The following is a 14366-nucleotide window of genomic DNA, read 5'->3' on the forward strand; positions in this document are numbered from 1 at the left end:
GGCCGGGCCGGGCTACTGTTCCGTGTTGAACGGGCCGTGCCAGGCACGACCCGTTTAGACCTCGGGCCCGGTGGGCCTGGGCCGGGCCGGCCCGGCACGGCCCGATGCCCAACTTTATTTATGACTAGTCAGCAACAACAAATTGGATTAATTCAGAGAAAGGGGAAAAAAAATTGAAACCAGAAGTTACTAGTGGTTGGTAGTAGGAAAATCTTGTTTGGCTTATAATATTACAAGCCACCACTTGTCTCTCTCTCACACACACACGGACACAAACACTGACCCACTAGATTTGTTCACAGGTCTAAGTTCGAGTAAAGCTTAGTCTAAGGTATAACTAAATTTAATTAGGCCCGGTCTTTAGGCCTACTTTCTAGGCCTGAGCTCAGTACTCACTCAAGCTTCGGATGATACCTCAAGCTTCCTCAACTTTTTCTTAATTAAAAAAATAACAAGAGGTACTTACAAGTACTTACCTCGGTGTTCTTGCTTCTCATTCCCAAATCAAACCTAATCTTGTATAGTAGAGAAGGGGGAAAGCAAATGAGACGGAGGCATATAGGGAGGGATTGATGGGTGTTGGCATCCTTTCCATCTCATTCGAATGTGCCACTAGATCTGTTGGCGAAGTCCCATTCGTTGGCTAGTTCGGTCACCTGAACAAAGAGGACGCACTTGAGTGGCCGTTGCAGTCAAGCACGCCACTGAGAAGGAAGAAGGACCGGATGATGGGAAGAATGTAGGGTAGCGTAAGATGTTGGACACTGTGATGTTGGCCGTAGACGCATGGATGAACTCGGTTGCCTAATCATTGCAATCAAGAAAGATGGAGAGAAAGTTAGGATCCCCATGTTTTGCTATGATGAGGTGGCTAGCTAGCAAGAAGATGTGGTCGAGTGCATGAGCAAAGGAGGACAACAGGCCCAAATTGACGACAGAGGAGGGGTTCTCGTCCTTCCTGTTGTTTTCTAAGAAGCAACCCTAATCTTAGGGAAAAAAAGGGATGATCAGATAAGAAGGAAAAATAGATTGAGTTACTGATTAAAAATTAGAGAGGTGGCTATTCTTGGTTTTCCACATTATATAAACAGTTTGACTGATGTTATTAATTTATTTGGATATAAGTGTAGATTTTACAAACTATTGAATATAATTATAATAAATAAAAATATTAAGAATTATTTTGTAATTTATTCTAATATTTATTAAAATTTTTAGGTTTTTTTTGTAATTTACTCTAATATTTATTGAAAATTAATTAAAAGAGACTTAAGATGATACTTATTTAGGATTTATAAAAATACACAAGAGGGTAGCATTCGATTTGTAAAATTTATAAAACAATAATATTAATAATATAAAATATACTAATATTCATTCTATTTTTAATTGCAGCTACTTCATTGATTCGGTTGACCAGTTAATAACCTAAACATGGCCTCCAAGCCGCATTTCCATGTTTTTGACCACCAATAACAGTGAATAATATATGCTTGTTGGGTTATTGTAATTAACTTTTATTTTTTAATGCATGCGTTAGGGGAACACGAATCACGAAGGATATGATCTTTCCGCAAAAACATTGAAGCATGGTTGCACTTTCTCCGGCAGACAAACCCACACCTCGGAGCGAGCCTCCTTCTTCCCTTCCTCCTCCAGGGATGAGCCTTCACCGCTGGTGCACCGGAGCACCACCACGCCCCGGCAGCTATCTCCACCCCCCACCACCACCGTTTAACCTCTTCCTCCCTTCTCTCCCTCCCTCTCCCCCCCCTCTCAAACCCAACAGGGTTTCTCTAGGGTTTAAGCCCCCTCGCTCCCGCCCCCCCCGCCAGGCCCAGAACACACCCGTAGCCGGCTCCCTCCACTTCGCCCTCCGATCCCTCGAATCCGAACCCATCGAGGACTTTGATGACGAAGCCCTCGATTCCCTCGTCGGCCATCTGTCCCCCAAGGAGCAGACCGTCGTTCTCAAGCGGCAGAGGGATTGGCGCCGAGCGCTTCGTGTATTCCGGCGGATGAGGTCCCAAAGAGACTACCTTGCGAACCCGATTCACTACAACGTCATGCTTCGGACACTTGGCCGGGCTCGGCGGTGGGACGAGCTGAGGCTCTGCTGGATTGACATGGCAAAAGATGGCGTCTTGCCCACCAACAATACTTATGCCACCCTTATCGATGCCTACGGGAAGGCGGGCCTTGTAAAGGAGGCTCTTTTATGGCTCAAGCACATGAAAGCTAGGGGAATTTCCCCTGACGAGGTTAGCATGAATACTGTCGTAAGGATTTTGAAGGATTCCGGCCAGTTTGATCAGGGGGAGAGGTTTTTCAAGGGATGGTGTGACGGGAGAGTCGAATTGGATTGTCTTGATATCGATTTTGACGAGTCGGATTCCATCAGTCCGAAGCATTTCTTGCTTACCGAGCTCTTCAAATCCGGAGGGCGAGCACCTGTCTCTAAGGTTGCTGCTGCTCTGGAGGACGGTCCCCGAAAGCCGAGGCTTGCTGCTACTTACAATACTTTGATCGATTTGTATGGCAAGGCGGGGAGGCTTAAGGATGCTTCGGATGCTTTCTCTGAGATGTTGAGATCAGGTATTGCTCCTGATACGATCACTTTTAATACCATGATAAATATTTGTGGGTCACATGGGCATTTGCTCGAGGCCGAGTCATTGCTTGATAAAATGGAAGAGAGAAGAGTTCTTCCTGATACTAAAACATTCAACATATTTATGTCGATGTACGCTTCAGTGGGAAATACTGAGGCTGTGTTGAAGTATTATAATAAGATTAGGGAGACTGGTCTTTGTCAGGATGTTGTGAGCCATAGAATAATATTGCAGGTTTTGTGTGAGAGGAAGATGGTTCAAGAAGTAGAGAATGTAATTGATGAAATGATGGAATTAGGCGCTTATTTAGATGGGCAGTCGATGCCTGTTGTTATGAAGATGTACATTAATGAAGGGTTGCTTGACAAGGCGAATGTGTTTTTTGAAAAGCACTGTTGTGGTGGAGGGATTTCTTCCAAGAATTACGCTGCCATTATGGATGCTTATGCTGATAAGGGCTTGTGGAAGGAGGCTGAGGATGTCTTCTTTGGGAAAAGAGAAATAGGGTTTAAAAGGGATATAGTGGAGTACAATGTGATGATAAAAGCTTATGGTAGGGCAAAACTATATGATAAAGCTCTCTCTGTTTTTGAGAACATGAGAAGTTGTGGTACTTGGCCAGATGAATGCACATATAACTCAATCATTCAAATGCTTTCTGGTGGTGATTTGCTGGAAAGAGCAAGGGAACTATTGGGTAGAATGAGAGAGGCAGGTTTCAAACCTAGATGCGAGACCTTTTCTACTGTCATTGCAAGTTATTCAAGGAAAAGTTTGATTTCTGAAGCCATTGAGATCTACTATGAAATGAAGATATCAGGTGTTGAACCAAATGAAATTGTCTATGGCTTATTGATAGATGCATTTGCTGAGGCTGGAAAAGTTGATGAAGCACTTCACTATTATAACTTGATGGAAGAATCTGGACTTAATGTTAATCAGATAGTCCTTACATCTCTAATTAAGGCTTATGGTAAGATCAGCTGCTGGAGAAAAGCTCAGGAGCTGTATGCAAAGGTGAAGAGCATGAAAGGCGGTCCAGATATAATTGCCTCAAATTGCATGATCAATCTTTATGCGGGTCTTGGGATGGTGAGTGAAGCAAAATTGATCTTTGATGACTTGAGAAGAAATGGTCAGGCGGATGGTGTTTCATATGTTACAATGATGTATCTTTACAAGAGCATGGGCATGCTAGATGAGGCAAATGATGTTGCTCAGGAAGTGCAGAAGTCAGGGTTACTTGCTGACTGTGCTTCATATAACAGTGTCATGGCTTCCTATGTGGCCAATGGGAAGCTAAAAGAATGTGCTGAACTGTTACATCAGATGTTGGCACACAGAATATTACCTGATGCCTCGACATTCAAAACACTAATTACCGTGTTAAAGAAAGGAGGTATCCCATCTGAGGCAGTTTCGCAGCTAGAGTCATCGTACAATGAGGGAAGACCTTATGCAAGGCAGGCAATAATTACCTCCTTGTTCTCAGTGGTAGGATTGCATGCGTTTGCACTGGAATCCTGTGATGCCTTTGCGAGTGCTGAGGTTGCTCTCGACTCCTTTGCATATAATGTTGCAATTTATGCGTATGGTGTCTCAGGGGAGGTTGATAAAGCCTTGAATCTGTTCATGAGAATGCAAGATGATGGACTGAAACCAGACGTTGTTACTTACATATTTTTGGTTGGTTGTTATGGGAAAGAAGGAATGATTGAAGGATTGAGGCGCATTTATGGCCTACTGAAATACGAGGAGATTGAACCTAATGAATCTCTTTACAAGGCCCTTATAAATGCCTATGAGAATGCTGGCAAGCATGATCTTGCAAAAATGGTTGAGCAAGAGATGAGATTTAGCATTCATGCGGAAAAGAATGATGATTCAGAAAATGATGATGATTAATTGCTTATGTACTTAATATGTAAACACTACAGTGGAATGTTAGGGTTACACTAAATTGACAAATCTTGTGATATTTTAAAGCGATATGCTATTAAAATCTTGTAATGTATTATAGCATCCCACATTTCAATTTGATTATATCATCTGCAATAGCTATGAATAGTTATTCTGAAGGTGATACTGATGTGCTAGCATTCAAAAGATAGAGCATTATGGTCATCTTACCTTGACCATCTATGAAGTGGAAAAAGGCTTGATCTGTATTTAAGTTTTTTAGCTATTATATTAGTCTGTATTGCTTTTCTTCTCAAGTTATAAGATTGCTCCAATTTCTGAGGCAATCCTTTGATAAAACCTGGGATCTTTCTCTTGTTCTTATTCTTGTATTATACTGCTTTCTCCTGGGTTTTATTAGTGATAGGGAACTTGAAGAAGCAAGTAGCTCTCCAGTGGAGAATATAAATTCAGATAAACAATGTAGAATCCACAAAATTAAATCCACTAGATGCTTTGAGGCTTGGTTCTGATTATTAGATAAAAAACTCAAGCCAGAAGCTGCATTTCATCTGTTTGCAATGGACCTTCTGATTTGTCATTTGCCATTTATTCCTCTCTGTGGCTACTTTGTTAATGCTATTTTATACTTTCTGTGACAAACGTAGTTGTTTTTCTTCTTATTGTATTGATCTCAATCTCTGTTGCGAATGCTTATTCTCTTTTAATTTTCTACCACTTTTCTTCGTTAGTGATTTTATATAATACCAACATGAATTAAAATCCTGTGCATTGCTCTTTTTATAAACTATTATATTGTATAGCTAGTAATTCATATTCACTATCAATTAGTTATGTAGGTAACCTAATATCAATAATATGGGAGAGACATATGGCAGTTACATACTGACTCGCTGGAGTCAAAACAAAACATCAGTATGGTGTCAATGTTAATGGCTTCAATGAGCTAGAGGATATTGGTTTGGGATTTAGTTTTACATTTGGAAATAACTGCAGTCCTGCTTGTACATTGCACATTGATATTCCAAGGTTTGAACTACCATCAATTCATCTGTTGAAGAAGAATTTATGGCATTGCGCTGAGAAAGTTAAAAAGAAAGTGAAATACTGTTTAATATTTTTTTTGATACAGAAATACTATTTAATGTATCATAAGGTTTTCCTTTTTTCGTTTTCTTCCTATCCCCTTCAAGAGATTCCATAAATACATCTCAAGATTTCTATGTAATTTAATTTTGATCAGCTTGTTTTCAATTTGTTTTCTAAATATGTTCTTTTTATGTGATACGAGCCTGTCCATATTTTTGGCATTGTAACAGATTGAAATTGGCCAATGCATTGAGTTTATCTAATATGTTCTCAAACTTTTGTATTTTAAGATTAACTAAAATCGTAAGAAATTTTTCATTCCTTAATTTAGACTCTTTCCTTAGTTTTTCTATTTTCATCGACTTTAGAGGATCCATATAAAACTTTTGGGATCAATTATTTTTCTGGCAGCTAGCCATCTGCACTTGAATGCAAATGTTCAGTTATTAGATGTTTCCTCTGTCTCAACTTATTAATTTCATTGTTCATTGCTTTCTTTCCTGTCTGCTAAGCTTCGTCAAATATCTTTGTCCTAAAACAGCATAAACCGTAGTATTTGGGAACCTTCCAAAATCTGCAGGCTTCTAAAATAATCTTCTGTTGCATCATGCAGCATTTTACCTAGGCAGGATTTAGTTTCAAAACGTAGCAGGCATAAGATTTTGAACCTGCCAAACAGCCTTTCATAACACGCATAAGCAAGGAATTGTTATGCTGGCCAACTTCTTATGCCAGTTATCTATTCCAAGGGGATGCTTTTTTCGTAGGCTATTTCTGGCATACAGCCATCTTTGGCCTGCTTTTCTGTTATGGACAGAAGCAATCATAGCCAAAAGTTATTCCAGAAAATGTCACCAAACAAAACAGAAATATTTTGTGGAACAACTACACCAATAGGCATTACTTTTTCTCTCCACTTTTCTGAACATCATGCAAGGAAAAAAGCAAAAAAGAATCAGCAGCTAAATGTGGCTTGGATGGTATTTTCAGCAAAAGGATTGTTCGTGATTATCTATTCAAATACTACAGTTGCTGGTTACAGACTGTAAACTTTGGAAAGCATCTCACATAGTGAAAAATATTTCATTGGTATATAGCACATCAGTGGCAAGAACTCACGACACTGTTTCACTAGAGCTGAGTCTCAAGCTTCATCAACACTTTTTTGTTAAGCTTAACATATGTTGTTTTCCTATTGAATTAAAGAAATAATTATGAACAGTTTCAAGATAGTGGATATAAAAATATCGAGAGATAAGTGGATTGAGAGAAGGGGGAAATGTTCTTTAATTAGATATTTGTCTGAACTTTGAAGAGCAACCCATTCTAATCATATGAACCAGGTATCACAAAAGGTTTGCTTTATCCTCTTCATTAAAGTACATTAATAAGCAGAAAGATATAAACCTGATGACATCATGTACTTAAGACTCCTCAAGCTGATTCTGTGAAGCAGTGCTTGTTTTACAGTTGATGTCAAGTGCATCCTGGTACTCTTTCCTCAGAATATCAGCAATCTGGTCTTCAGGAGAAACAAGTTATTGGGTCGTTTCTGATAAACAATCATATCTCAATTGAAACCAGATTTGTTAGATATGTCTGATATTTAATCTAAGATATATTGAACTACGGATGTCTGAATATTGTTAACAAGGTCTTGACTTTCAAGTACGGGCTAGTGCATCCAACATTGGTCATCATAGAAAACTTTTAATATATTATAATAGAAAGGTTATTATTTTTTCTTTTTTATATTTTGCCATACATTGCATTTGTTCGGTCTAGGGGCTGGCACAACGATTGGCACCAGCATGTGAAATTATGGTTCTTGATATTCTTGAACTTGTGGTATGACAGTGTATTGTACAGATAATTTGTGTGGCAGGTTCTTCATCTTTTCTTTTTCCTACAATTGTATAATGCTAGAACATTTATCAGAATATGTAACGCTTTTGGTAGCTTTGTCTAATTTATTGTTGTCTAAAAGTTGAACTTTATTTTCTGAAATCTTTATATATCTTGAATGCAATGTTATTTATATTATTTGGGAAACTGCAGTATCGTATGATCATTATCCATTTAATTATTATTTTCTTATATTGAAGTGTTTATGTAATTATTTTTAAAGGAAAACCCCTGGCATACTGTGGGTGCAAGTCCAAAGGAAAATTGCTTGTAAGGTGCTATAAGCTTTTAAGCTTTTAATACATGTTACTGACTATTTATCTATCAAAATAACAGTATTTTAGTTAAAAGTAAAGCAAGTCAAAAATGGATTCATGTTTCCCCTCTAGCATGTCTATGGAAATCCAAGAAAATCTAGCAGTTTCTTGTTTTTTCCAAAGTAGATGTTTGTCTTCGAGATCATTTTTCACTGTTTTCACTGTAGAAAGATTTTGTGCGTGCATGTTGAAGTCAGAACACGAGATTCTATTTTATTCCTTTAATTTACTTCTTTTTGCTGCAGCATATGATAATCGATTACCATAGGTCGTGGAAAGATTTTTATAAATGGTGCAGCTATGGCAAACTCCAAATCTTTTTTTTTTTCTTAAATTTATCCTTACGGACCATGAGAATATTGGTCAGGAGGCAGTCCTGAGTACACTTTGGCAGAGTTCTGAGAGCGCCATTTTCATACTGAAAAAAGGAAGTTGTTACAAGTTTCTCTTTTGCACTTTATACAAACATACAAAAAACTGGGAATAGCCATACTGGCTGATCGAACATCAGGATTTTAGGATAATATTCCAGGTTGCTTTGCTGGGCATCCTTTGAGGTTATTCTTATTCTAATCCTATATATTGCTAAGATAAATCCTCTCATTACTGAGTGGAAGCGAAGCGTTTTATTTTCTAAAATCTTCATTGGAAAACTTTACAATCATTTTCATCTGCAAGTATTGATGTATTTTGATATGGAAAGGTGGTCATTTGATCATGCTTCTGACATCAGTAAATTCAATAATCAAGAACTGCATCCTTTCTTTTGTACAACTTCATTCCACTCAAATAATCATGCCTTTGCAAATTTTTCCATGGCTCTTGAAATGTTTTGGTAATTTTGTTGCCACTAAATTATTTTGATTATGTGCTTCCTGTTGCAGCATGTCCTTGCTCTCTTTTTATTTTTCAAAAAAAAAAAGGCTAATGATGTTGAGGTAATTTGTGGTTAAAATAAGCTTGAAATTGTGAGCTTGTAAAACCAATTTTCTCAGACTCCGTTTTGTAGTTTTTGTTAAGACCCATGACCCATCTCAATTCATGTGCCAAGGAGCTCTTTTGCTGTGACATAGCCTTTTATTAGTGAGTGAGAGCATTTTCTGGCACTAAATGTATGTCTTTTCATAAATACATTGGTGTGTGTAGGCACCATTTGTATATCACTTATAGATGCAGTGTCTAACAAAATGATAACATTGTTTTCTAAACACATACCTTTTCAGAAATTCACATAGTTCTTTGCTCCTGCTATATAGACTAATGATGCTTCTACAAAGCCTTGTAGAATCCCTACTAGCGGTTTCTGTTCCTGACTGACTACTTATGGGTAAGTTGGTTTGGCTCTAGTCTCCTGAAGCGGTCATGTGTTGAATTCACCACAGGTTGTTCCAGGGTAAATACCTATGGTGTCAGCTCAGCAGTCAACTTGTAAATGGATGATAGCAGCGAAAGGATGCCTTTTGGCTATGATGCCCTCGTAAGTCAAGAGTGCTCTGTAAAATTTTTCCTTACGGAAAAATAAAACATGGCATGTACTGATCAGATACAAGTTTTTCCTTTCTTATGTAGTCGAGACCTCATTACATAGAGAGACATCAGGATGTGTTTTTTGTAACTTGATTCTTTTCTTTAATGCCAAATGAAGGTTATCATGAGCACATGTACAAAAACATCTATGTTTTCCAAGATATAAATGCTATTGAGGGGCTAGTGAACCCAGTTCTTTAGTCAAATCATGATGTCTAAAATGTTAGCCTGAATATGGTGTCTGAATTGATTTGAAGAAAGCAGGGGCCAAGACTCGTACATCTTGTCTGAGCCTCTTGTGCATGATTAGTGAATCATGAACTCAGATACTAGCATAAAATATGAGATTTGGGTAACGAATTGATTGGCCATGATGTGGTGTTTCACGAATATAGTGACATGGCAATATAAGATTCGTACAGCTCATGACTCATGCGGTAATCTAGGCACATCAAAAAATTCTTTAGGATGTTCTATGGGGCCTTCTCGGGCTAACCTAAAGGCTGCGCTGAGCAGATTAAAAGTGGCCGATCTCTGAGGTCGATGTCTCTTAGCTCAACTTAATGACCTTGGCTGCTAAGTTGAGCCAATCAGAACCCTCCCTGCAAAAGTAGTTTGGTCTTTTTGCCTCAAAGTTGTATATAATTCTACCACGTGTTAGATTGTTACAGCATGTCTTCAAAGTTATTATGTCACGTCAATAGTTTGCTACCATATAACTCTAAGTTTGTTGGGATATGATCTCAGCAGATTTAAGACCCTAGCTATAAATAAGCCTAAAGGCTATTCGGAAAAGAGTAACAAAAAAATCATGTTAACTAGGTGAGATTATATCTATTTGTTTCTTTTTTCTCCTTTTGTGTTCCCACAAAGAATTCTTTAATTTAAGCATCAAAAGGCCTGGTTGGAACCAATTTGGTGAACACCCACTTTTGTTTATTGTTTTGCGGATCCATGGAGGTATTCCAGCTCAACGTATGGGGATTGATGGCAAGAGGCCAAAATGAATCAAGTATATGAAAATTTTTCATCTTTTTTGAATATGGTGTCAATGGCTAAAAAATTGGCCATGATGTGGTATTTCATGAACACGGTGACATGGCATGTCAAAATAAGATTCATCCAACTCACAACTCATGTGGTAGTCTAGGAACATGCATAAATTCTTCAAGAAGTTCTATGGGGCATTCTCTAGCTAACTTAAAGGCTAGGTCGAGAAGACTAAAAGTGGCCAACGTCTGAGGTCGGTGCCTTTTAGCTCAACTTAATTACCTTGGCTACTAAGCTGAGCCAAGTAGAACCCTCCATGCAAAAGAAGTAGCTTAATATTGTTACAGCACGTCTCCAAAGTTATTATATTACGTCAGCAGTTTATTGCCGTACAACTCTAAGTTTGTTAGGATATGATCCCAGAATAAGTCCGACCTCAGCCATAAATAAGTCCAATGGCCCTCCCTAAAAAGGTAATGAAAAAATCACCTTAACTAGAGGAGATTCTATCTATTTGTTCCCTTTTTTTTTTCTCCTTCTTCATTTCCATTAAAATTATTTCTAACTTAAGGCCTGGTCGGAGCCAATTTGGCGAACTCCCACTCTTGTTTATTGTCTTGTAGATCCACGGAGGTACTCAATATATCGGGATCGGTGGCAAGAGGCCAAAATGAATGAAATATATGAAAATTTTTCTATTCTCTAGCAAGAGCGCCATTAGACCTCAAATAAAGTATTGGTAAGGTCGTTGTCTGGATTGCGGTCAATAAGTTAGCAACACAAGGAGAACCACGCATGCCAGTTTCATCTAAGCTGCATCGGCATGTATATGCTACATGCAATCACGCTATAAATGATCATGGTTCAGCCTGCATCATTGGATGGATTGCCGCCACCTTCCATCAAACACATTGCCCTTTGCAAGAGGAGAAGATTATTAAGAAGCAAAATTTGTACTCCAGGCCTTCATAAAATATAACGAATAAAAAACAAAAAAATTTATTTGGTTATATGAAGATTGTAATATTTTAACTCAGTTGCATGAGTGTGTTTGTTTTGAGATTAAGCTTTACATGATGCTCTCTGACCAGTGACTGGATTTGGGACTCGAGACTGTTCTGGCAAATCAGATAAGTTAAATTATTGATCATTTGTTGTCCCATGCCGTCCCTGTATATTTATCACCATCTATACAGGTTGGTAGATGCAATGCTCATCCTTCTCATCCTTATATCTGGACTTTCTATGGAGTAAACAAACTACTTAAGATAAAGTTTCAACTGAATTTGAGTTTGCTTGCTGAATTAACTGTGATGCTTCTGACATACTATGATATTGTTCTGTTGTGGTCAACAAGTGCAAGCTTCATTGAATTCAACTTCAATTGACTCCTTTTTTTCTTTCTTTTTGAAGGAACAACTTCAATAGACTTTCATGTCAAAAAAAAAAAAAAAAACAGCATGTAGTTTGCTCTATGATTTTTTTTTTGGGTCTTGTGAGTCAACTTAAATAGATTCACGAGACATAAAGACACTTAAATAGAGAAAACTACAAGCTATTATTTTGCAACTATGGTTAAATAGAGGAACAGGGCAATGGTGGCTCTGCGCTCGGTCGAAGCTGCCTACATTGCGAGTCTCGTGGTTGTGGGTAAAGCCTAGTCCTAGGGAGTGCCTTTTGTGGGGACCGCTGATGGATCTCCATGTTGCTATCATGTAAAATTCTGTGACTTTTATCACGAAAGTGCCGACAAGGTTATAACGCCTTAGGGGTGGCAATCGTATTAGGTCAGATTAGATACGGGTTGGGTTGGAGGTGGATCGGATCAAAAATTCATCAACCAAAATCCGATCTATTTATTAAATAAATCAAAATCTTAATTTTGAGACCAATCTATTTATTAAACAGTTAACCTGACTCGACCCACATAACCCATTTATTAAAGAAGTTGAATGGCTTAAGCGGGATGATGAGTTTTAAACAAGTTAAATTGATTTAAACAAGTTAAATTGATTTAAACAAGTTAAGCGGATTAAGTAGGTTGGGTTAATAGATCAGAAATAGGGGTTACACAAGTTTCAAATAGGTTAAATAGATTTCAAACAGGTTAAACAAATTTCAAACAGGTTAAACGGTCAGGTCGTAACCCGATCTAATTATTAAACGGGTCAAAATGGGTTAAATGGGTCAAAAGTTTAAATCTTAACCCTACCCATTTAATAACAAGTTTAGAGAGGTTGACCCATTTATGACATAAATCCATTTATGTCAAACTTAAACCTACTAAAAGCAAGTCATTCATGGGTCGAGTTGATGGGTTGGGTCATTAATTGCCACCCCTATCTATCCCAACTAATAAGGAGCTAAGCTTAGTCCACTAAACCAGTCCAAATGAAAGAGTTGGCATAGGAGATGAAAGAAAAAGAGGATAGAGCCTTATTCGATTTGGAGTAGAAGGAGGACTCCTTCTCCATCTCGATTTTTTGAAAAAACTAGAAAAAATTAGCCTCCAACAGCTATTTAAAAATTCCCACACCTCTTTTCACCTCACCACCGACAGATTTTATCGATCACCACCGCTAGCACACCATCGATTTCTTTTTTCTTCTTCTCTTGGTGTCCAACGATCTTGGCTCACAATACTCACTAGAGATTTTAGTTGAGCGCTCACCGGAGTCTTAGATTCTTAGAGGGATTCTCAAAATTAATTAGATCTTTAATTTGGTTTTGCTTGTAAGGAATGTAATGTGACCATTTTTCTAAATTTATCGGCAAATTATAGGATTATTATAATTAGTAAATTTGAATTATACTATTCATGATGCACAAATTTGATGAACGATGTTTTATTATTGAATATACTTTATTTTGGAATATTATGATGATGTATGGTTGGAAATATTGAACTTGTTTGATTGATTAAGGTATCGCATGATTTTTTGTATTTTTGTTGAACTGAGATATGAACTGCATAATTGTTTTGAACTCTTAATGTACTAGGTTAATGATCCCACCAATAGGGGTTAATACGTTACCACTTGATTTGTCTTGAACTTAAGGTTTATGTCGCAAAACGATTTGCAACATATCACAATCAGATACGCAGTTTTGAAAGACTTTGCTGCAAGATGATGCGCGATATACCGCAAGAAGGTATGCAGCATTATGACCCTATCACGGAAAAAATATGGTCATAGTTCATAGTTGATGAGATAAACTCGATGATTGGAAGAAATTTAGATTTATGAATGAAATTTGAATTTGGCATGCATAATATTTTGATAATGCTGTATGTTGAAATTTTATTTTGAATTAATGAATTATATATGCTTATTTTCTATAAATAATTATTTAATTTATTGTTTAATTAATCTGGTCAAAGTGTTCATTATTTACTGGCCTGTCTAGCTTATTATTCCATATCTTACTATATTTTTTCAAATTTGAGAACTAAGATGGCACAAGGTTATGATTGGGAGTGTGGCTAGAGGCCGAATTTGATATCTTTAATTTAGATCAGAATTTGACTATAAGACCTTTTAAAAATTATTGGTTCTATTAGATATTAAAATTGAATTCTATTTATTTAAATTAAAGTTCGAACATTGATTATTTAAATATATTTCATTGCTTGCTTATGATTTCGTGGTGAGATACCTTGCATTCTTGTGGAGAGAGTTTTTTGTGACTATGAGACAATTGCTATTGCCTAACATTTACTTCTATTAGAAGAAAAAGTCAGAAAAGTGCTTTAAGATTAGCTGGAAAGCTTAGCTTCAAACTCCTACTTCTCACAAAGTAAAAGCAACACCAAAGATGTCCTTAATGTTTCTTTTATATCTTTGAATATGACCCATGGTGTTAGGCTTGTTTTGTGAGAGTTTTTTTTTCGTTGTTGTCTTTCTTTCAGGTTCTCTTGGGTGTTCGATGTTCGTTGTTAGAGCGTTAGGCTCTTTAGTTTTGCTATGGTTCTCCAGTGGCTATGGTTGTTTCTATTAGGTTTTGC

At 37.3% G+C, this 14366-nt stretch overlaps 1 protein-coding gene across 1 annotated transcript; it reads left to right on the forward strand.

The window, feature by feature from the left end:
* Positions 1 to 1556: 1556 nt before the first annotated feature.
* Positions 1557 to 4871, forward strand: LOC103720934 (Pentatricopeptide repeat (PPR) superfamily protein). Its single transcript, XM_026809947.4, has one exon. It carries the CDS (start codon positions 1590 to 1592, stop codon positions 4515 to 4517), a length of 2928 nt encoding a protein of 975 aa, XP_026665748.4. The 5' UTR covers positions 1557 to 1589; the 3' UTR covers positions 4518 to 4871.
* Positions 4872 to 14366: the final 9495 nt, after the last annotated feature.

Source organism: Phoenix dactylifera, chromosome 8 (assembly GCF_051530095.1).
Source record: "Phoenix dactylifera cultivar Ajwa chromosome 8, Ajwa_hap1_PhDact_Kaust_v1.1, whole genome shotgun sequence".
Taxonomy (NCBI): Eukaryota; Viridiplantae; Streptophyta; class Magnoliopsida; order Arecales; family Arecaceae; genus Phoenix; species Phoenix dactylifera.

Coding starts and splice junctions, on each gene's coding strand:
- LOC103720934 (XM_026809947.4), top strand. CDS start 1,590: ATGGTTGCACTTTCTCCGGCAGACAAACCCACACCTCGGAGCGAGCCT.